Raw genomic sequence first — 23,489 nt, forward strand, 5'->3', positions numbered from 1 at the left:
GAATCTGAAATGCCACTGCCAACATCACATCAGACATCTTGTAGAATATGTGGCAAGAGATTGAACACATACATGATATTTTTGCATGTTTACAGGTGTGAACATGTCAAAGAGATTGAAATGTTGAACTGCATTACCTGTGCGAAATGTTTATGTAAAGTTCACAACTTCGTGGATACAGACACGTCTGGCATGATAGTGCATTTTCATTTACTGTATCTAATTGAATTATCCGGGTAAACATTTACGGACATCCCGTACTTCCCAGTACACCGCTTAAAAGGCTCTTACCTCCTGTTCAACATACTGCAGCAGGTAGGTCCAACCAGTGAAGTCGGCCGGGTTGTTCCGCACCACTTGCCAGTACTTCTCCAGTTCCACCGACTCCTTACCTTCCTTTTTGCTGTCACCGGCGCCACCTACACAGCCGCGACCCCCATTCACCCGTAGAAGCCGCAGGTAGAGGTAGAAAGAAGCGGGGGAGAAGAAAAAGAGGCGAGATACGCAACCAATTAGCAAGCGCGTGCCACTGAGCCGGTCGACCCAGGAAAGAAAACGAGTGCAAGAGAGAAGAAGGCATCGGCATTTTAAAGATGTGATTATTACCTTGGGAGTCAACCCTTTAGCTTACAAGAAGTAGTAGTAAGAGCGGCCTCCTCCCCAAGGAGAGGGCGGGCGTCATCATCATCATCCCACTGTGGCAACGTCCCCCGTCTCGACGTGAAGTCTACGACCACCGAGAGAGCGTGTGTGTCTACAGGAGGGGTCCGCGGAACACAACAGCATAACGCAAAACAGGTCAGAATGGTGAAAAAAAACAAAGGGATGCGCAACAATGGCGGCCTCCTCCGCCCTTGTTGGCAATTTTTTGTCACGTTTTTATGTGGGGCGCACCTGTCGGGTGTCGCTTCCTTGGCACCGCTGCCGTGGCACCCCCGCCGGCTGAGGGAGGGGCGGCGGAAGGTAACGTTTTGCCAGAAATGCAAAAACGACAATAGAGCGCCCCCGAGGGGGGCGTGGGTGGGCCCTTTTCTCACCGTGCCAAGTCACTGAAAAGCGATCGGGGAAGCGGGGAAGTGACTGGGGGGGGAAGCATGACAGGACAGCCCCCACCGGTGGCAGCACAGTGCTTCATCGTGCTCACCTTTTGCGTCGGCCGACGCAGCAGACGAAGTACTCATGCTGTCACTTCCATTTTTGCTTGAGTGCATCGTGTTCTACTTGATGCGTACTGAAAAAAGAAGTAAAAATCAGTACAAGAATTCGTTGAGCTGGCTGGTACGTGTTCATCTTTTGTACATATTTACAGCTGCTTTTAATTTTTTGTCCTCGGCTCACGTGTACAGCATCAAACCAAGATTTTAAAAAAAGTGGGCAGCTTCCACTAGTGATGCAAGGCTGGACTAATAACTGAGCTAGTAGTCAACCTAGATTATTAGCAGGATTTCCATTAGCATTGTACTAATTAAGAAAGTCTTAATTATCAAGGTCCTTTTTCCTTACGTTCATGTCTGTTTCTTTGACCCACACAGTCCATTTCTTTTAAGCTGTATGTTTTTCTTCTTTCAGTTCCATTTGCCTGGTCTGTGCTTATCTTATTTCTTGAGAAAGCACACCCATTGAAGGAACGCCTACACTGCATATCGATCATGTCAATTTCGATGGGTCTATGGGACTCACAGCTAATTATCCGACAAATTACTAGGCCATACAAAAAATTATACTATATCCTCATTTCTTGAATGTTGCCAAGGACAAACTATTCACAATGTTCATAAACTATCATGCCTCCTCGCGGAATTCAGGAGCGTCTTCTCGAGAATGATCAGTTGGCAGACCCTCCCTTGTTGAGCCGTGCTAGCTTTAGTGTTAATGCATTGGCAAAAAACGAACACAAACCACTTTGTTTTGTGCATCAGTGAATATACTGGCCCATCTGCGACACTATAAATGTGATTAGTTCTTGTGAGACGCGAAGTTTTCGTGAAAATACGTGGCAAATCCTGCGTTACATTATATGTAGCTTTTGCTACATATAATGTAATACATACAGCTTTTGCAAGATTTTCTGCAGCCACGTAGGGTAGTTAAATATAATCGTCTGACCTTTGCAGGTGAAACTCGCCTTGTTTTACGTGCGTATAGCATTCGTCAGTGCTTTTGTAGTGCATTAATCCTATAACATTCGTTGCATGCGAAAAGTAGCGCAGGCTCGCGCTTCGCTCCGGCTTAGCCACGGTGGTCAAATGGCTAAAGTACTCGGCTGCTGACCCATAGATCACGCGATCGAATCCCGGCTACGGCGGCTGCATTTCCGATGGAGACGGAAATGTTATAGGCCCATGTGCTCAAATTTGTGTGCACGTTAAAGAACCCCAGGTGGTCGAAATTTCCGGAGCCCTCAACTAGGGCGTCTCTTATAATCATATGGTGGTTTCTAGGACGTTAAACCCTACATATCTATCTATCTATCTATCTATCACGCTTTGCTCTTTCAAACCTTAGCAATGTTGCACCACTTGATTTTTATATTCGTTAATAGATGGTAGCACACTGAAAGCGATTCGCTTCTTGTCTGGTGTCCGAGCGAATAGTTGTTTGCGCCCAGCTAAACGTGGTGATTGACGCCGTGTTAGTGTTGTACATGGTAACGCGATGTTGGCATTATCTAAATCGATCGGCGAAGAGAATTCCTCTGATTACTTTCAGCAGTGGTGTTCAAAGAAACCGGCTTGACGTCAAGGATTTTCCACTAGACGCAGAACGCACTGAGAGTGACAACAACGATGAACAAACAGTGCTAACTCACGAGCAGCAAGTTGCACTTCACATCCCCTGATACGTTAATGTTTTTTTATGCTCGTAAGTGACTTTGATTGTATTTATTGTATAATATCCTTCGGTGAACTCAAAATAAAAGCATAATTTGTCTTGTGCATTGAATCCTGTAGCCCAATTAGAGTAGATATTATGGAGCTCTGCATGCTGCCAACACACTCGAGCTTGACAAGCGAAGCGAAATGGTTAAAGCAATGAAACATGCAGTTATCACTACGGTCCACGCCTCTCTGGTAACTTCTACACTTTACCGGCACCATCCGAATGACGTTGTTATTAGATGAATTTTCACAATTTTAATGTTGCGAAAAGCATGTGTGTATTTGTTTCGATATTCTTGTTGCGATCGCACTGATGGAACTTGCAACATCCTAGTGCAGTGAATTGCGCACTGTTAGAGTCTGTTCATGGCTTTGACACAAGCGCTACTTCATGGTAAGTTAAATTATTGTGTTCAGTTGAAGAAGCAACTTCATGGTGCTTACAGTGCAAGTACGGACGACGGCGTAATATGTTTGCAAATAATCGCTAAGTTATTCGGTCTCGTGCAGTCGCGACGACGCGCTACTCACTAGTGGTTCACTACTGCGGCAAATCCGTCAGGCGGGCTCGGCACAGATTATCTCGGAGTGCCGTTCAGTTCATATCGTCAGCTCAATTTGCGCAGTTTCCTGTAGCACGCGCAGGATTACGCAAGGTATCGTTGATGCACGGTCGATCAGCTGACACCACCACCCTTCGCACTGCGGCAAGAAATGAGGCAGCGAACATCTAGCAGTTCCTATCGTTCGGGGAAGTATTTTAGTCCGATATGCGTTCGTTCGACGATGAAGAGTTCATCTGGTGAAAGCGGCATAGGACATATGTCTGTGCGTCCTATCTTTTCCTATGCAGTTCACGGGTTGATTGTCCTCCCGCAGCCTGTTGGATTGTACGGCGCGCCACCTGTACCGCATGGAAATTGCGAATATTTATAGTTAACCCGAAAATGAAGACGATGTGTGCCTGCGGAGTTATTGCGGTGTGACACAAGGCACGGCTTCATTTTTTGCCCATGCAAAACGGTAGAATGAAAAGCCTGAACAGTACCACCACTGAAATCAGTTATGAAAAAAAAGGGTCAGTGCTAGTAAATGATGCATTGAATGCAAATGACACACATGGTTAAATTGCCTTCACCAGGACGACTGCAAACTTTGGTTACACAATGTATGCTGCTGGGATCCCATACGTAGCCTTTTACAAAACAAACGTTAAAAATCTGTTCATTCGGAGAAGTTAGAATAAACTGAAATGTCTTACTACCATGCTGTGAGAAGGGAAACTGCTTATATTGATTATACTGAAACGAACTTGGGGAAGTTCCATAATGCACAGAATGTATGAGATTACCTATTGGAAACAATTTGTCTATACAATTTCTGCTCTGTAATAATCTTTTTATGTCACCATAAAAGCTGACTGCATGAGTAGTTGCGTGTGGAAAGGAAACACAGCTGAGGTCGGCAGACTCTACGAAGTGAAAACACATGAAAATATCAGCCATAAAATATGCCAGGTGGAATTCACTAATGCAGGTTTGGGAGCAGCTGCTAATCTGCAGTGGAGTTATGGGGGCAAGGATAATAAAACGTTTCATCGCCTGAATTGTCTAAAAGTCGGCTGTTTATAACTTACAAAGCAAACTCAACAAGGTGGCATGAACAGTGACTTTTTTTGTTTGAAGGGCCTCAGACAATCACATGAGATTTCATGTGTACCTAGTAGTTCAGCAGGTTGCAATGCAAGTCCTGGCGGAACGCCTAGAAATTTTCAGGGCAATCTTGAAAAGCTTGCAAAGAAGCTGCACTATTTCTAAACATTCTGAAGTTACCATTTGTAAAATATCGGCAAGGCGGCTTTCTTCCAAGGCTATTTTCCAACCAAAATCTTCCGTACATAAACTGTTTTCCTCGCTCACTGTGCTTTTACTGCTCCTAATTCTAGTGAAGGCACACGAGTATAACAAAACGGCTTTTTCACCTGAACAATTACTATGGGATTGTCTTGCCTCGTACGAGCAGACAGGCTAGGATCACATTGCGTACAAGGCACCCGTCATTTGTAAAAAAAGAGTATGGGGGAGGCAAAAACACAATGAAAAAAAAAAAAAGCAGTCTGTGAACGAGAGTTCTTGGGGGAAAACAACCTCGAAGGAAAGCCGCCTTGCAGATTTTTGCAAATGGTCAATTGCTGGGGTTTAACATGCCAAAACCTCGATTATGAGAGACTCCGTAGAGAAGGTCTCTGGCAATTTTGACCACCTGGGGTTTCTTAATGCACACCTGATGTCTAAGTAGATAGTCCTCTGGCATTTACACTGGATTGAAATGTGGGCAACACGACAGGCACTCAGTCCCGCTACTTTCAAGAGTTCTAAGCCTTCACTATTCAGCATCACTTCATACAAGTGCCACAAACTTTAACTTAGCTTTAGTATCATTTAGAATCTATTTTAGCTGGCCTTGACAGTGCATCGGCTGATAGGTCAGCTGCAAAATACTGCACGGCTTTGTGCAAGAAGTAATGGCGACAAAACACAAGAGAAAAGCTTCCAAAGGAAACATGACAAACTGTATGCTGGTTCAAATGCATTTTGATGCATCATTTTTCTGATACCCATGTTTTTTTGTGCAACAGTTTTTGAGAGATCAGACATATAACCCATATGACCATCCATCCTGAGCTCTAATCGTACAGCTAGCGTGCTGATAATGATCATGTAATAGAATTAACCACTTTTCAGAATGTGGAAATAAAGCAATTAACTTGCACTACTGTGACTTTTGAGTACATATATTGTAGGCTTGTTTGCAGTAAAACAAACAGAAGGCTAAGTACATCACATGCAGGTGACCTTTTTTTCAAATCACCATCATTTCCAAGGCAATAGATGTTAAATGACTAAGCATGTGAGACATGCACCACCAAGAAAACTGTTCCACGACCCCACTAACACAAACGATTGCAAACAATATGAGCATGAGCAATTATCGATACATACGCTGCTACTACGTTTGGATAAATAGCGCGACCAACTAAGCGGCCAAGAGGGATTGCAGTGGGTGTGTGAACTGCTAGACACAAACTATTGCGGTAAAAGACGCTAACTAGCACTTATTTACGGTACATGACGCTACGTAACTCACAAGCTCTAACCCGGAACCACAAACAGCTCCAGTTTTCGATGGGAATCGTATGCAAATGGTAGACGCTCGAGGCACGGCCTTTTCTAAGTTGAGACTTCCATATGCTTACCGTTTAAGCAACGGACACGAAATTTACTTAACAGTAACTTCCACTGTGACCTCAACAAGTATGGCGATGCAGAGAGAATGAATATTCAAGTAACAACGCAGGTAATCGCATCGTGGACCCGAAAGCAGTTCCGATATGGAGACTGCACGAAATAAATCACACAAAGCCCTCATTCGGCTAAAACAATTGAAAAGGCACAGGAGTCAGTCCAATTTTCGTGCTACACGGCTCAGTTTAAAAAATAAAATATAAAAATCCCACCTACCGCATTACGACACCAGCGGTTAACTCCCCAAAACAAAAGATCGCTACCATTTCGTCATGACCGCAATTACGGAAAATAGTCATCAATTTAGCGATAAGCTACCAAAGCTGAGAGCGAGACAAATGAATTTGTGGTAGGGAATTCAAGCACTAGTTTTATTACACCAAATGCCACGGCCGTAAGAAGCCAGTTGAACTCGCGCGATGCGAGAGGCAGAACACGGTAGCGAAGGTAAGCCGACAAAACGAACGACGCTGAAGCACAAATTACGCTCAGGGCGTAAATTAGAAGTACCTAACGTACGTTTGAGGCCAGAAAACCAGGCAGCGTTGGTCAGGTAGGACCCGATTAACTTGGATTAACCTGGATTCACGACGATCAGCCAGTGAGGATCTACGGCGACGATACGGAAGCAGACCGTCGGAGCGGAACAGCGCTTAATTCGGCCGTCCACGGCCGCCCAGAACGTCCTGTGCTTAATTTATTGGTAGATCAAGAATACTTTTGTGTATCAATGATGAAGCTTACCCAGATTAACTCCGAGTAACGGTGGCCGGGGCAATTAAAGAGCCGCAACGAAAGATCACAGTTCCTCCTTACCACAAATAAACGCACCACTAACGCTTCCGTTATTTCGACGGGCAAATTCATTGAGCAAACCCAGCTAAATAGCGCGAGTGCAGGTCACAAATACACGTACAAGCCTACGACACAACTAACGCCTCCTCTATTTCGACGGAAAAACTTCTTGCACAAACCCAGCAAAATAACATAGGCGTGCACGCCAATCAGCAAAACGTGAAACGGCACAAACCGAAACAAGTTACTCGAAAGTCTTTGTACTCGCATCTGATCAAACCAGTTAATCCACCGCGTGGGTAAAAAGTTACTTGAAATAGACGCGTGGAGACCGATGATACTTCGATATACCGGCGTTCGTGTTCTTTGCTTCGACGAAAAAGGAGAGCGATAATCTTTAAAAGGCGGGTACGGGGCGGTGATCGTCTCGCTTCGCTGGTTTCACACGACGACAAACATCGGTTTCCTAGGTTCCCAGCTGGTTTGCTTGTTCTATTTAGTGCGCCTTGTCATCTCCTTGGGTCGCGTGAGCTGTGATCGCGAAGATAACCAGCAACGCATACCGGTGACGGATCGATCTTCGCTGCTGCCATGTGCTGAAAGTTTGTTTATTTACCTATCGAGGTAAGCTTCTGCGAGCTCCCAAGTCTCGCGTTTGGTGACCCTTCAAACGCGCTACGTTGTGCTTGTTCTTATGCAAGTGTGCAGCAGTGTTGTGCTCCCTAGTGATTGCTTATCAGTGGCCAAAACGAACAAGCTATAATCTGCAAGAGAGCGGACTCCGAAACGGCTGTCCAAGCTTCGATCTGCTACGTATCCGCTGTGGTTGTTAGCGCCCTACATATGCGCGTTGGCTAGGGTCACCTGAAGTTGGTTCGAGAGATTGGCCTCGCCTTTTGATTGGTTGTCTGGCAGCCTGTTCTCAACGTATATCTGATGGCGAACTTTGTAATCGTGCATGTTTCGTTGCGTACGTAGCAAAGGTCGCATTGTTGACACTAAGAAAGACGTCTCGCGGTGGCTTTTGAGATCTTTCCGGGGGCTTTGGTTTGAAAGGACCTGGTTGCGTGATTTTCGTTGCCTTTACCTCGGCGCGTTACTTCGTTTGTGGAGGCGCCTCGCACGTTTAAATGTAGGAACGGTCCATAGGATTACGTCTTCACCCTTAAAGACAAAAGAAATGGAAGTTGTACTTACATCTATGCTGTCACGATCATCAGGACTCGCATCTCTTAGCAAAATAAAGTCATATTAGACCATCGTCAATAGGCTCATCAAAGGCTCTTCTCTGGATTAGAAGAAAACTTCCTGAATGCAATTTCTTTCTGTGCCGCTTCTGAGTGCATTTACGCTATCCTAAGCAACCGTGCACGAGCTCGTTCACGCCTTTTTTTTTTTTTTTAGATGCTGTGACTAAAGAATGATCAAGTCGTGTTACTTACACCTGTATCCCGTTTCCTCTGTGGGCTGTATATTGTGCACAAGAGGATTTCGCAGCATCTCCAGAAGGCCGGTCAGAAATGGTCACACTCAGCATCTGTCTACTTTGATCTAGCAACACTTTACTGTAATTTTTGTTTTATGCTACTTATCGACATGCTGTGGCACGTTAGTGCCTAGAGGCACTGTGCAGTAAAGTTTTCCGATGTGACTGCAGGACCAGAGTGCAAGCCTAGTGGATAAAAAAAAAAGCAGTAATGAGACAGGGTCAGTCAAAGTGGAATGCGATGCGTGCATCTCCCTCTATGCATAAGCGGCCGATTGTGGCCAGGCTAGAGGAGGGACGCCTGGGTGCGCCTGTTTTCCTAATGGTTAATGTCAGTAAACTTGAGATGGGCCCGTGCGAGCAACGCTGCTGCCTCTAGTGAGTGGATGGTGGCCCCAGTGTTGCCATGCTGAGCACGAGGTTGCAGATGCCATGCCACAGCAACCACATTTCGAAAGGGGTCAAATGCAGAAATGCTTGTGTTCGTGACTCACATGCATTACAGAGATTTCCAGGAAGTCAAAATGGATCTAGAGTCCCGCACTACAGCATGGTTCGTGTTTATGCACTGGCTTTGGCACATAACACCGCAAAATTAGTTGTCGTACGCTCTTTGTCTACACGCAGGTTTGCGCTACTCCTGAGCCGGAACCACAATGGGCCTTGGCAACATACTCTTGCTGACGCAGGCCACATGCTACACCATAACGCTGATCCTGTCGGTGTGCACCGTCGTGCCGATGGCGGTGCACGTGTCCAAGTTTGACGGCCACTGCCTGCTCTACACTACGGGCACCTTCGACAGCGACGACGGCCATTTTATCGCTCGATGGGCATCGCCCTTCTACTGCTTTTTCACGCTTTCTGTCGGCGGACTCATGGTGGTCGTCTCGCTCATACAGCTGGTCCGCATGTCGATTTTTCTCTACATGGGCACAGACAGGTCTGGCACTCTCTTTCATTAAGCGGAGTAATAAGGGAGTACAGTGGAATCCCGTTAATATGGCTGTCACGGGCATTAAATGTCGACGTATTATCCAAAAGTCGCATAATCTAAAATGGGGTCCGAAAAATCACAAAAAGCACAGACTTCACTCGGAACATTCCTTTATTGAAGAACTTAAAGCTTTAGTTGTATGATATCTTTCAGGAAGTGTTTCTGAAACTTGTATAAACAAGTAGCAGTTTGATCATTGAACTCATCGCTAGCGACAATGCTACAAAACATGTCTAAGCCTTTGAGTGCGTAGTCACTAGTTCCTGTGTGATGGCTGCTCGTGCAGCCTCTCACTTATTTGTTGTCATCGTGCAAACACAAGTGCTCTGCTACGTTGATGGGCCAGCGCCATTTAGAGGCAGCACTTCTTGGAACGAAAATTGAAACCGCACAAGGTTTTCAGACGTTTTTGCCGTTGTATTATCCAAGCCTATTTGAAAATACTATCGTATTAGCTGTGCAAAAATGCATTACCTGTGTCGAGTATCGGGTGGGAATAAAATAAAGTGTTATGCCAAAAACCATATTAGGCGATATTTTGCAGGGTGCGCCGTTAAACTGTGTTACCTTCGTATGCTGATTTTACTTTAAGTAAGCACAGACAAGTTTGGCACTCTCCATTACTGATCTCACCTAATGGATTATTAAGGGAGTAATGATGCATACCTTTCACACGCCACACAGGTAGGTGTGGTCCATGCACACAGCCTTAAAATGCACCTGGTGCTGCCATACTATTAAAACAGTGTCACCTTCGAGGCGTTTTTCAGTCACAGAATAGTAATCTCTGCTGACCGTTTCATGGTGGCCTCTCACTTATACCACTGGCTGGTATGCTAGTTTCTTTTTACATGGGCAGACAGGCCTGGCATTTTTGCTCACTAATCCCAAATAACGGAGTAATACGGGAATAATGATTTACACAATACTAAGAGGAGTGCTTTATCTACACAGTCCCGAAATACACCCGGTGCTGCCATTTGCATGCATCGTGTTTAAAATCATGTAATGTACATTGAAAGTAAGTAGCAATGCTGTGTACTTCTTTCATTTAAGTTTTTCAGTTCTAGTTGCAGACCACATGGCACTTCCAACCCATTCTAAAGTGGGTCTTAATTCTGCATCTTCACAGCACTAGGGGTAATATTGTGGTCTGTTGCAGCTCGTTTCTGTCTGCCTTTCTCGACTCTGTGGTGAGCGTCGTCGTGATGCCCCTGGTCTTCACGACTTCGGTGCTGGTGTCAGACGGCTTCCGGGCGTGGTGCCGAGCCATCACCCAGCGATTTCCAGCGTGAGCCTCTTTTTTGATGCTTGTGACAGAAGGCGCTGTGAAAAATGTCTGTCGATTGTCTCAAAACCAGACTGTGGGGTGCCCGCTGCAGTGGTGTAGCGTCTGTTGGCCCGAATGTTGCCGGTTCAATCCCAGTCGCAGCGGTCACGTTTGGATCGAAGCGAGATGCTAGAGCCCCATGTACTGTGTGATGTCACTGCACATTAAAAAACACCAGATGATGAAAATTTTCACAGCCCTCCACTATGGTTTGCCTCACAATCATATAGTTCTGGCTTTAAAACTCTGAATATTGCTATTATTACATTGCGGGTTCTTCTTGCGTGCATAACTCTGAATAAACATGTCTGTTTACATGCACACGAATCCCACAAGTCGTCTTCTACTGGCACAGTTACGTGCTTCATTTTTTTTATATCATGACGGGTCCTATTTTCACGTTGTCTCAGACGCTTGCAACATGATTTGTATGCCTTTGTGCATTTCCTTTCCTCATGCATCTGCGTTATGCAGGTGCCGTGAAATGAAACGCATGGAAATGCATTTCACTCATCGTTATGATTTTTAATAGGCCTATCCTCTTTTTCTCTCTCTTTCATTTTGCGTTCTTGTGAATGCTATGGCAATACTTATGATCTTCCCTGCTGCTGTCTCCTGTAGAAGGTGCGAAACCTTAGATAAGTGTTTTTTGCTTTTACAAAAGTCTCACACCTTTCATCAAGCGTTAATTAATTGTGTTTATCAAAAATAAAATGTTATTGCTATCATAAACCATTTTTTTATTTGTTTCCAGGTGTGAAGATGCATCAGTCACGCAGATTAGCAAACCAGACCACGTCGACACCGTTGGATTTTACATGCATGTTGGCACAGCCCAGGTAAACACATTTCTTATGAGATGCAGGGAGTACTATAATAACTAATCTTAAGTGTGTGCTGAGGAATTCCTTGCTTGATTCATTTCAGAGGATAGGTTTTATGTAAGTAAGTAAGTGGGAAGCTCCCAGGTTGCTTGTATTTTAACATTTTATGTGCTTCATTTTTTTATATTTTTATAGAATAACCATAAAAATTTTTAACGAAATTTCAACATAAGTTTAGAGAAAGTTCCTTCCTTAGGATACAATTTCCATTGAGAACACTGGGCTGTCAAAATTGAGCTTGAATCTCGAACTTTTGAGCTTCTTGTAGCCTGCTCAGTGTTTCAAGTAGTTAAACACTGATGATAAATTAATAAACTAATAAGTTTTTCTAGCACACTGGCATTGAAATACTCGTGACGGACCTCTAATGTGCAAGACTTTGCACTGAGAAATTTCTGACCTAATTCTAATGTGGTTTATTATTTGATGGGGGTGACATGCATGGACTTCCGTGAAAAAACGGCGAGCGGCTCAGTGACTTGTATAAAATATCTCACTTAATATTGCACGATTACCATTGTGATTTGCACCTGTCTTGGAAAGTCGTCGAGAGACCGAGTTCTGCTGCGATAAATTGAATGACCTGACACTTTTTTTTTCTTTCTTGAAGTTTGGTGCCTGGAGTTCTTTGGTGTGCTGGGTCCTCCAAGCAGTGCTGTGCGCACGCAAGCTGTGCCTCTACCACGAGCGCGAGAACCTCATGATCAGCATGGCCCGCGAGCGACGTCTCCTCAATGCCTCGCACAAATCCCAAGCGGAGACCGTCGACGACACGATACCTATCCTCGACTGAAGGATGAATAATCGTCGTACAGTCAGATCACTTCTGCGACATCCACTGCCATTGGACAGGGGCGAGCGAGATTTTTCCCAACCAAAAACTTCGACAGTGCAGTTGCCAAACAATCTCGTGTTATTGCAAGCTGAATCGGTTCCATGATCTACTATATCCAGCAAGACCGTGTGACTCTCAATCGTGTTTCCTTTGATACAGCCGGCACAATAGACGTATCGTGAAAAGTAGAGATTCACAGACAGTAGAGCCAAAACAGGGCAAAAGAATAGGGACTGAGAAAGAGTAGACACAACACTTTCTTTTGCGCTGCTTTGCTTCTACCAGCTACGAATTGCATTGATTCGATTGGCCCAGTTTTAAATCCTACTCAATGTAACGTCTAGAGTTTGTTTGAGTTGCAAATGTTAGGAAGCATATGTGTGTGAGAGATACCCTATGCAATGCAATGTTGAATATGAAACTTGCCTGTGTGAGTTTCCACCGTGTTGCACGTGCTGCTCCGCGGGTGTTTTTTTTAATGAGCAATCTTAGATGTGTTGTGAATGCAGTAGTTCGGTTGTTTTTACCTTTAGCGTCTTGTATGACTTGTGTTCTACAGAGTATTTTGCGTTTCAAACATCTTGAATGAGTAGTTTCACGAGAGTTTTTTAAATATACGATCAATCTCACACGATCAATATTACAAAACTGCGCGAAAAATCGACAAGAAACAGAGAAGGCACACACACAAGCGCAGTCTTAAGCGTACTCTTAAGTTATATTACTAGTTGTATGGGCTCTTTTCCATGTCTGCGCTTGTGTGTGTGCCTTCTCTGTTTCTTGTCGATTTTTCGCGCAGTTTTGTAGTGATGATTTACCAACTCGCCCAGCGTTCAGTACTCTTAAGTTATATTACTAGTTGTATGGGCTCTTTTCCATGTCTGCGCTTGTGTGTGTGCCTTCTCTGTTTCTTGTCGATTTTTCGCGCAGTTTTGTAGTGATGATTTACCAACTCGCCCAGCGTTCAGTACTCTTAAGTTATATTACTAGTTGTATGGGCTCTTTTCCATGTCTGCGCTTGTGTGTGTGCCTTCTCTGTTTCTTGTCGATTTTTCGCGCAGTTTTGTAGTGATGATTTACCAACTCGCCCAGCGTTCAGTACGATCAATATGGTGTAGATGACAAGCTGGCCAGATGTCTCTCATGGCGGCAAAGTTGTATGTGTGTAAGACAGCTGAGCTGTTGGAGAGTTGCGAACACAGAGATAAATTTTTTTCTGACACTTAAATCACTACCTCAGTGGCAAGGGCATGGGATATCGTTTCTAATGCAATCGACCGTTCCGGAAAGTTGCCAAGTCTGGCATGTTACCCAAAGCATAGATTACTTGAAGGAGCATCAATGTTATGGTGAAAGTCCGTAAGCCTTATTTGGTTGGCAATGTAATGACCTAGCTCTGCTGTTTTATAAGAACTACAGGAGTTGGAAAGAGCATAAAAGTAGACAAATATGGGAAACTGACTCAAACTGTGGTGTCAATAGCTGCACGTAGCAACCACCAAGGAACGAAAACGAATGTATTGCCAATCAGTGCGACATTCAGCCTCAACGTGCCGATGCAGCTGACTGCTCAGAATTAGAAAAAAGGCTGTGCGTGATTCAGGAAAATCAGGAAGCTCTCAGAATTAGAAAAAAGGCTCTGCGTGATTCAGGAAAATCAGGAAGCTGTCCACTTACTTGGATAGTGACCTTTGGTAGTTTCAATATAACTTTTTTTTCAGCACGAGCCTAATAACCACTTTATGGATTTTAAGTGAATACTGAACAAAATTGGAAAAACTGATGAGAAAATTGAAAATTTCACTCAGAAACTGCTGCTGACCTGATGAACACAGTTTATTTCACATATTTTCAGGCAGTCGGCGCTGTTTTTGATGGCTTGTCAATGGGCCGTGGTTGCATGCAAGGGCGACTCGTGATGTCGCATTATCGAGGCACATGCGTGGTGCATGTTTTCCTGTCCTCTTTCCTTTCTCCACTTTTCCTTTTATTCCACTCTTCTTCTAAGCACTGTTGCTTGACACCTGTAGAGAACATATTTGGCTGCTGGTGCTGTTTATAGTGGTTCTGGAAATCCTAGTGGTAGCTGAGTGGGGGTTGAAAGATGCGGGCGACAGCTTGCATTGTTGGTGTACCTATTTCAGGCATATAAACATCGCCTCCCGAAATCCGCTGTGCAGTCGCTAGATGCGGCAGTCTGTAAAAAATGCGTTTAATATGCATATTTTTCACTAGTTTTTGCCTGAAAGGGAAGATAATCATCGACGTGATGGACACTTTTGGCTCGGCCACCATTTTCTTAGTGCGGAATGCTCTCAAATTGTGTCACCTTCATCTTTTTGCACCACTCTTACTTGAATTTATGCACTTCTGTTTTTACTAACGTTTTTGGGAAGTGGTAGCCAGTACTTTTGAGAACAAGTTATGTTTTTAAACTGTGATCAAAAAAGAAAAAAAAAAGCACATTCAATTATTTGCATTTGTGCCCTTTCAATTCCTTTTCACAAAGCATTAGCTATGAATGCTGTCTGCTTTAAAGTGGAGTGGTTTTCTCTAAGTGCCCCTCACTAGGTTTCATTTCAAATTTCAGTTATGGGAATCTCGGTATATCTGATTGGAAGAGATTACAAATATATATATTCTATGTATTTTCACAACTATTTGATATGCACCGTAATGCATTATATGTGGATCTTAAGTCTCGATTTTAGGTCTAAACTATAGTTGAAGCCATTTTGACGCCACACCCGCATTTCATAATTTCAGACACGATTGTTGCCGAGTTGCCCCGCGCTTGTTCGCCATCTGCAAACCTGGGGAAGGGCCCCTTAAAATTTCACTCTCTTCACGTTTTCAGTGGGTGGCCATTATCTTGCGCTTGTCAGTGGAGGCTCAGTGTTCGTTTATGGTAAGCGGTGTTGATTCAGTCTGTAGGAAACATTTGTATTTGGTCTGAAGAGAGATTGTGTGGTACATAATTGTACATTATTGCACCAAAGAAGGTTGTGAGTTTGCGTGAATTGTGGCAGATGAAGGGGACGAGTGATAGGCGGCTGCTGAAGATAAAAGGACACAGGAGAGAGTACTTAAGCGCATAGATTTGGAATTTTGTAGCTTGGAAGCATGGCCAGGTTGGCAATGTGATCTTGTTAGACCGCCTGTGGAAAATACACAGCAGCCTCAGCATGAAATGTGGACATGTTTAGAGCATGTGTTGATATCTTGTGAACATTCGTGTCATGAGCTTTACTTAGCAATGTAGCTTCGCTCAGAGTAACCAGGAGGTTTTGATCAGACCACTTAGAAGCCATGTAATGACCAGAAATCTGAGTTTAGTTTAGTTGATTAAACATTCTGAATTATCCACGTTTCAGTAATATTAAGGTTGCTCCCTACAGTGCTAATCAGTGCCTGTTTCTCGTTTGTTCTCTGTCATGTTGGAAGAAACGCTGAGTAGTACATTGAATGACTATTTCTTGAGCATCCATTAGTGTGAAAACTAGCAGCATTCAGTACAAGAATTTCGCTTTGGAGGGTTGCCTCGGTAATACCTCGTTTTAGGAAGGAAATGTTGGTGCATTGTAATTGTTTGTTGCTCATGTGTCATGCGGTTCTTGTCCCAAGTTCTTTGTGCAACTGTGTGAACATTTCAGATTCTTGTGCATACCTCTATTTTTACCAAGTAGTATATTCTTACAGAGCACAATACATTAAATGTTATTTCACAGTGGTAATGTATGAGTCTGTTCTTCTTCCTTTTGATCGACCTCCTATCATCGATTAGAATAACTGAGTGGGACCACTGTGAGCCCACATGAACAGTATTTATGCTATGATGGCATTTTCGTGCTACTACAACAAAAAAGTCAGGACCTTTCCCTTCTGGTGTTAATTCAAGCAGCCACGCCCCCAAAATCAGTCGTTGAATCTGTACCTGACCAGCGTTACCTTGGAGGTCAAGATCTAATGACTATATATACGGTGTGAGCTTTTCCATTGAAGTACAGGGATAGCTCTCTGCTCTCCCATAGTAGAGTACCAAGTACTCAAAGTCATTGAACACTTTTATTGTGATAGAACCTATATGGACAGTCTCGGCTGGCTATTGCCACCGCTACATTCACATATATATGTATATATATACGTGGAAGGATGCGCTAGCGTTTCCTTTCTGCGGAGCATACATCGCCTTTCCGGCCGGGGTCGTCTGCGCACACGCTCTCGTGAGCGAACAAAGAGGAGGGGGGGGGGGGCGACACTTATGGTTGCCGCGCTTTCGCGGCAACAATCAGCGCTCGCCTTGTGCCCCCGCAGCAGGCGGGAGCTTCTACGGGCTGTGCTCTCAACACGAAGAAAAAAAAAGATGCAAAAAGTGTACCTGGAGTGGCCGTACTCTCTTAAGGCGTGTTTACCCTAGGGTGACACGACACCGATTTTGGTCTGCCGACTCTCTTCGGGAGAGTGTTTTTGTCTTGTCGTCGTCATATTTCCACTAAAACGGTGCGCCGATGGTTTCTTGAGATTGAATGCTAGCCTTGTTTCGTAAAAAATTCAATTGTTCTTTAGCATTCATTACTTCGCCATTTAGACGAAACTCACTTTATTTCTAAACACGCTGGCTGCCTGAGCCGGCTTTGCGAGGAGAGAGGGGGGAGGGGACGTGCATATGCTGTGGGGAGGAATGCCAAGAGGAGAGAAAGGGGAAGCGAGCACATGCTAACAGACGCTGCCTGCATGGGCAAGTTGCTCAAGGATTTTAGTGTCACTCTACAAGTTCATGCTATCACAATCATTGCTTCGACCTTGCGGCAAAACAGCGATTTCTAGGCTCATCTCTCCTGCAAAAAGTAACTTAATATATCTAGTACTTACCTTTAACAAAACATGGAATGACTACGTAAGTAACAAGGACTTGGACCTCAGCCTTGTGAAAATTATGCATCTTGAGGCGTAAACTTAAAAAAATTGTTCCGATGTGAAAATGTTATGCTATATAGCACCTTAATTAGTACCAAACCGGAATATCATGCATTGTATCGGTTGTGTATGCTAAAACTAATGTGAAGTAACCTCGAAAGAGTACAGCGAAAGACAATGAGACATATTCAACAAATTCTCAAGATTGGATTCACCCACAGAACTCATGAAAGCCAACCAACCATATTGAGCCGCTCAAAATGAGAAGACAGAAGCAGAGAAGGGCTTTCTGAAATTGCTTTACACGAACAATTCACCCCTAGACTCATATCTATGTTTGTCACCTTTTAGCCAGAACCACTCGTCCGCGTAGACAAGATGAATTAAAAAAGTACTTCGTGAGAACAAACACGTTTTAGGATTATCTCATTCCTCAATCGTACTATATCCAAACGAAATTGTATGATTGAGTCCACATCATAATCTTCATTAGTATACATTTATTTTGGAGTGTTTTCTCAAGTATACTCACCATATATCTGATATTGTTTTGTTCTCTTTGTTCTTTTTATCTTCTTTCCAAATGTACGTGTTCATTGTATGTACAATTTATTGCCCTCCCTGCTTGGACTACGTGTCTGAAGTCGATAAGTAAATTTCAAACAAATAAAAAAAGCAATTTATGCAAGCGTTAAGTGCATTGTGAAAAATACGGGCGTTCCAATTCACTTGTGTGCTTCAGTGCGCGAAACGGTTGTTTGTAAAAAAAAAAACAGGTGAAACGACAATGAACTTCAATGCAAATTTTTGAATCAACGCCGCCATCATATGCAGACCACTCCAAAAAGGTACACCGGCTACCAATCGTTAGCATAGTAACTCATTAGAAAGTTCATTATCAATACGTACTTGTTAATTATGTAGTTGGTTATTGCGCTCTAAACTTGATCGGACATCCGCTGCGTCTGAAAGTTTACTCAAGAGGACGTGAACTAAAATATTGAAACAAAGATTACTTATTTTTCTTTGTGCCTTTTTTTAAAATATGCGGCATTTTCCGTTTGTCTCAGTGGGCTGTTTTTTTTTTCAAAAAAAAGTCGCAGCTTTGCTGCAAAGGCGAAGCAATGAACACGATAGCCACAAATTGGAAGGCCACGCGAAGAATGGTAAGCAGATCGAAACGTGCCCCGCTTTTCTTACGCACAAATGATGCACGAAACGTAATCACAGGTACAGATGAACGCGAATAACTTATGACAAACAGTACAGAACCTGCAAAACGTTCATAGTCGCAGGACACCTATAGCTCTGTCTCAAGAAGCTTCCTCGGGGGCTGTGTATACTCGTGCGTATGTTGTCAAGAGCAGTTTCACCAAAAAGGTGAAACAATGAATGCGATAGCGACAAATTGCAATGTTATAAGAAGTGAGGCTGGCAGTCAACTCATTCAGATCTCTCGTAACTACGAAAAGCTGGTGTCGATCTTACGCAACTATACAAAACACTCTTGACACCATTTTTCGTGTTGAGAACACAGGCCGTAGAAGCTCCCGCCTGCTGTGGGGCACTAGAGTTATGTACTCTATATGCCTCCTTTAGGTAACAGAATCGCGCCACTGATAGAACTCGCCGCTCGCACCCCCACACACCCAGCTCGTTCACGTGCGCAAAAAGCGTCCATTTTAGAGAAAGCCAAGTTTACGGCCACGCGGGTTTGGGCGATCGCCGCGCTACTGGCGCCACCCCCGCCGCTGCCCGAGCAGTCTGGCGAGGAGAACCCGCTGAGTACTAGTTCGTTGGTGTTGTGAATGTGCCTTGTAATGTCTGTTTTAGTGGATGTCTGTGTTAGGGGTGTCTGTGCAGCTCCGTGACACAGTGCTGCGTAGTTGCCACGGTCACAGGATGCCACAACTACATATAGATATATGCTCAAAATACTCGTTTTGTTTGTGCTATTTGTAAAACACGGAAGGACAGCTCTAGCAATTGTTTTGTCGAGCCACCTGCCTAATCGTTTAATGTGGCGAAAAACTATATACGTGAAACTAGCGATTTGCGGAACTTAATTTGTCGCAAGTCATGTACACGATTCTCGACAAATTATATCAAGGCTTTCTTGCTTGCTATTTCAAACAAAATATTTCCCAAAGGTGACTTCCATACAACAAGCTATAACTAGTACTAGTAATATCTAAGACCAGTATTTATATTAGAGTTTTCCTTTTTTTTTAAGTGAAAGTCATTGCGCCAGCGACAGGTTATGAAAGAGCGAGAAAACACAGGGAGCCGCTGAGCTGCTTCGGCTCCTACAGTCGGGAGGTGTCAGTGATGTCCGGATTGATAGGTTGAAGCAAGGTTCGATTTTAAAAAGTAAGCTATATTATATCGAAGTTACAAGTAAATCCGTGGTCGCTACACGTAGAAGGAAACGCGGCTCGGTGCAGGAGCTTGCTCGGATGCGTCCGACGCCACTCGTGTCTGCACACTCTCCTCTCTGTGGCGATGCGTTGCTACGCGTCCCCGACTCACGAGTTCACTTTTGTTCTTTTTTTTAATATTCGTCGAATGAACGCCGCATGGACACAGAGCGAGCGGACGCGCTGGGCTCGTGTAGCGTTTTTTATACGGACGCGGGGATGCTGCCGGTGAACTCGGCCGCGTGAACTTACGTGAGTGCTGCTGACAGAAGGGGTGGCTTTCCTGCATGACAGAGATGTCTTAGCGGGCAAGATGGCGGACCTAAAAGCAACTCTGCTACCTAAAGGCAGCATATACAGTAACTCTATGGGGCACAAGGCGCGCGCTGATCGTGGCAAACATAAGCGCTTCCCTCTCCCCCCCCCCCCCCCTCCCACTTGTTCGCTAACGAGATGAGCCAACACCACCTAGACTATTGACAGTCTAGGTGGTGTTGGATGAGCGCGCACGCAGATGACCGCGACCGGAAAGGCGATGTTCGCTCCGCAGAAAGAAGGGGCAAGTGCATCCTTCCCCGTATTTGTATACATGCATATACATATACGTGAATTACGGCGGCGGCGATGGCAAAAAACTAGCCGAGACTGTTCATATAATTGCTATCGCAATAAAATGACATATTTCAAAACTTGTGTGGTGGCCTGCCGTGCCCCCGCTCTTACGTAGTAAGAGATTCCTTGCAGTTCAAGCATCATAGCCATATGGAGAGGTTACAGTTGTCAAGCCGGATTGCATTATAAACTGCGAAAACGAAAGAAAGTAGAGGCATCAAACTTTCTGTTCTAAAATCTATGTCGGTCCGGGGTGGTCTTAGCAGGGCCATCTATGGTAAGCAGCATGTACTATTATCATTTGGCAGTTTAGTGAAATAGAGCCAGCTTGGAGGACATGCGCAAAGCTGTCCGGGCCACATATTTTCGCATGGCACGAAAGGATACCAATCCATATCACACGGCCTTTGCCAGAAGGACACCCAAAACTTCGTGTGAATTCAACAAAACACAGTTGAATGGCGAATCATTCGTTCAAGAAGAACACCTCCTAGCATTTGTTATTGAGGTTTTTAAGCCAAATTATCTGGAACTAGCACATCCAAAATTACTTGCTAAATGCATCCTCTATGGAAAAACTCAAAGCCCTAACGAGTCGTTGAATTGTCGTGTGGGAGCGCATTAAAAAAAATCCCTTTTGCTAAGACACCAAACACCAAAAATATTCACCCTTGATACTGTGTTTACATTTAATGATGGCAATATAGTCCGTGTGAATGGGCTCCTCTTTTGAAACTTCGCCACTGCACAGTGCAAGGCCTACGTGCCCTTGACCTGCGTCGGCAGTATACTTTGCTGGCAGGGCTGCACAGCAAGCGCAAAAGGAGGCTCGCCAGGCAAGACGTTTCAACAACAACAGCAAAAAAAAAAAAGAGGCATAAGTTATGAGCGCCTGGCTGGTTCCCATTGAACTGGTCCATCAATTTGCGATTATCTGGTTGTACATTTGAAATAATGGACCTTTTTAATTTTAAATGCGATTATCTCTAAACATGTTTTTTGTACTTATGTTGATTTATCTAAGCAACCACCATATCTATAAAGCAGAACGATTGTTGTGGGAGCAAGTTCACTTCATCAAGACGACATTTATTAGCTATTACCGAGTGATAATTAGGTACCTGAAGTAAAAAAGAAATAAAAATGGCGTTACGGTTTTCAGCGCTAAATCTGCTTCGGTAAAAAGAGGAAATGCTCGTAACCCCAATAATAGTATATATATTATTGTAAGTCTTATGGTTATGAATAAAAAGGTACATAATTTTCGTCCAAAATGCATGGCGCATATGGGGCTTACCCTGTGATCTTAGTACAAAGAATCTTTCGACATCATCATCGTCGGAGGGTGGGAAGACACAGTGGTCAACCCCCTTCTACCCCGCCTCACCCGAAGGAAACTGCCAGACTTAAAACAAAGTTCATTCATTCATTCATTCATTCATTCATTCATTCATTCATTCATTAGTCGGAAACAGCACTTTTTTCATGGTAGATAGCGTATATGCGTACAAACACCTAGTATACACCAGCTGATTCTGTATATGCTATCAAATCAAATTCACACGCATGCGCACTGGGTACGTTGAACACTCCGCCCGTCTAAAAAAAAGAAATATTAGAATTTGAGAAGGCAAGGCAGTTAGGTTAACTAGTTTATAAAGCATATATCCGAATCGCTAAGGTACACATGCAAGCAGGATGGAGGGAGTGAAGGATAGAGAGGAAAGATAGTGGCAGTTAAAAGGACCTCTTTCCCACAGCACCACGTGCAACAGCCGAGCACGCCGCAGAGCGCATACTTTATTTGCTGTAAAATTCCTCCCACGGTCGTTACGCAGGTGTACCGTTTCTTCACTTTGCGCGCTCCCACCATAAATCATCCCCGCCGAGAAGGGGCGAGGCCTGCTCGTTGCGTCAACCGTCTCACGTGTACCTCCACCCCTTTCCAAATACTCCAAGCTGGTGCCCGCTTTGTTTACCACATCCTGCATTCCCTCTAGCACTCCGTTTTTTGATCCGCTGCCCAGTGAACCTTCGTTTGCGTCTGGGCTCCGCGATAGCGCATTGTTCAAACAAACTCTCCGACACCTCCAGATGGACGTGCGGATTGACGCCGCCGTCCTTCGGCGCTGCCAACTTGCCGCTATACAATTTACTTCTCGGGGTTTGTAAAATTAGCTCGTTCCCAAAGCAACAAGGTCGGTCGGAGGCGAGCAATGCGTGAAATAGAGGGGTTTCGTAGGTTGCAAGCACACACGAATTCGCGCGTCGGTGCGGCTCTGAGGAAGCGAGTAATCATTGTGATGGAAGAAAGGCCAGCACAATTCGACGCCGCGTGGGTACAAGAGCAAGCTCGTTACGTGAAAAGCAGCTGTATTCGGAAAACTTCTTGCAAGGTGCGTTGCACGCGTTGTGAAGGCTCGGAACAAGTGTAGCTGCGCTATTCAAGTTTCAAAGACGAGTTGCTCCAAGCACGTCCGAATCAGCAGACCATTGTAACGGACGTTAGAACATACGGTACGTTCCTATTTTTGTCACGCACTTGCAGCGCGTAACAAGCGTGTGAGGCCATTCAATATGAGATCAAGCCAATCGTCAGCGTGTTCGCCTGCTCAATAATGACCGAGGTGACGAACCTATAGTGCCGGAGGAGGGCAAGGTGAGCTCTTTAAGCGCTCAGGACTCGCTGCCAGCGTCGCAGGCGGGTCTCTATTTGCTTGTCTTGGACACGAAAGCTGACGTTGTCGTCGTCCGGATTTGTACTCGTGCTTCGGTGCCTAAACCTGTCGCGTGACGACGCAAGCCCAATCTGTCTTGGAAAGATAAGGGACAAGGCCAAGCGTAGAAGTATAGAAATTAGTGCTGACGATTCAGTATTCGCCGCGTACTATAAAACGTCGGTGCACTTGGAATTGTGAGAGCTAGCAAAGTGTTGAGTCCAGACTGTTGTGTGAGTGTGTTGTGCAGGATGCAGAAGGACGTGTTTACGACGTGTTTAATAGATATTGTTGTGTGTCGAGTATAAGCTGGAG

General features: G+C 44.5%; 2 protein-coding genes and 1 long non-coding RNA gene across 6 annotated transcripts in view; 1 reads left to right on the plus strand and 2 right to left on the minus strand.

Moving 5' to 3' along the window:
• Prp39 (pre-mRNA processing factor 39) overlaps positions 1 to 7,067 on the minus strand; it is a 46,212-nt gene extending 39,145 nt beyond the window's left edge. Inside the window, exons 1-3 of one of the 2 annotated variants that reach the window (XM_037416445.2) lie at positions 6,929 to 7,067; positions 1,145 to 1,231; positions 292 to 419 (exon numbers count right to left, since the gene is read on the minus strand). In XM_037416445.2, the coding sequence (XP_037272342.2) occupies positions 292 to 419; positions 1,145 to 1,211 (195 nt within the window). In that variant the 5' untranslated portion in view covers positions 1,212 to 1,231; positions 6,929 to 7,067. Of the gene's footprint in view, positions 1 to 291; positions 420 to 1,144; positions 1,232 to 6,703; positions 6,844 to 6,928 lie in introns of those variants that run through there. The other variant, XM_075871331.1, reaches the window with a different exon arrangement.
• Positions 7,068 to 7,225: 158 nt separating this feature from the next.
• On the plus strand, positions 7,226 to 12,786 carry LOC119164297 (transmembrane protein 179). Of its 3 annotated transcripts, none has more exons than XM_037416455.2 (5): positions 7,226 to 7,603; positions 9,093 to 9,408; positions 10,625 to 10,753; positions 11,547 to 11,631; positions 12,287 to 12,786. In XM_037416455.2, the coding sequence occupies exons 2-5, from the start codon at positions 9,122 to 9,124 to the stop codon at positions 12,467 to 12,469; spliced, it is 684 nt and encodes a 227-aa protein (XP_037272352.2). In that variant the 5' UTR covers positions 7,226 to 7,603; positions 9,093 to 9,121; the 3' UTR covers positions 12,470 to 12,786. The 3 variants fall into 3 exon arrangements, with proteins under 3 accessions (XP_037272352.2, XP_075727453.1, XP_075727454.1); XM_075871338.1 differs by lacking the exon at positions 7,226 to 7,603 and adding an exon at positions 8,400 to 8,492; XM_075871339.1 differs by lacking the exon at positions 7,226 to 7,603 and having other exon boundaries at positions 9,071 to 9,408.
• LOC142768878 (uncharacterized) overlaps positions 10,820 to 23,489 on the minus strand; it is a 31,612-nt gene continuing 18,942 nt past the window's right edge. Inside the window, exon 3 of the long non-coding RNA XR_012885514.1 lies at positions 10,820 to 10,949. This is a non-coding gene — a long non-coding RNA (uncharacterized LOC142768878). The remainder of the gene's footprint in view (positions 10,950 to 23,489) is intronic.

The sequence above is a fragment of the Rhipicephalus microplus genome, chromosome 8 (assembly GCF_043290135.1).
Source record: "Rhipicephalus microplus isolate Deutch F79 chromosome 8, USDA_Rmic, whole genome shotgun sequence".
Taxonomy (NCBI): domain Eukaryota; kingdom Metazoa; phylum Arthropoda; class Arachnida; order Ixodida; family Ixodidae; genus Rhipicephalus; species Rhipicephalus microplus.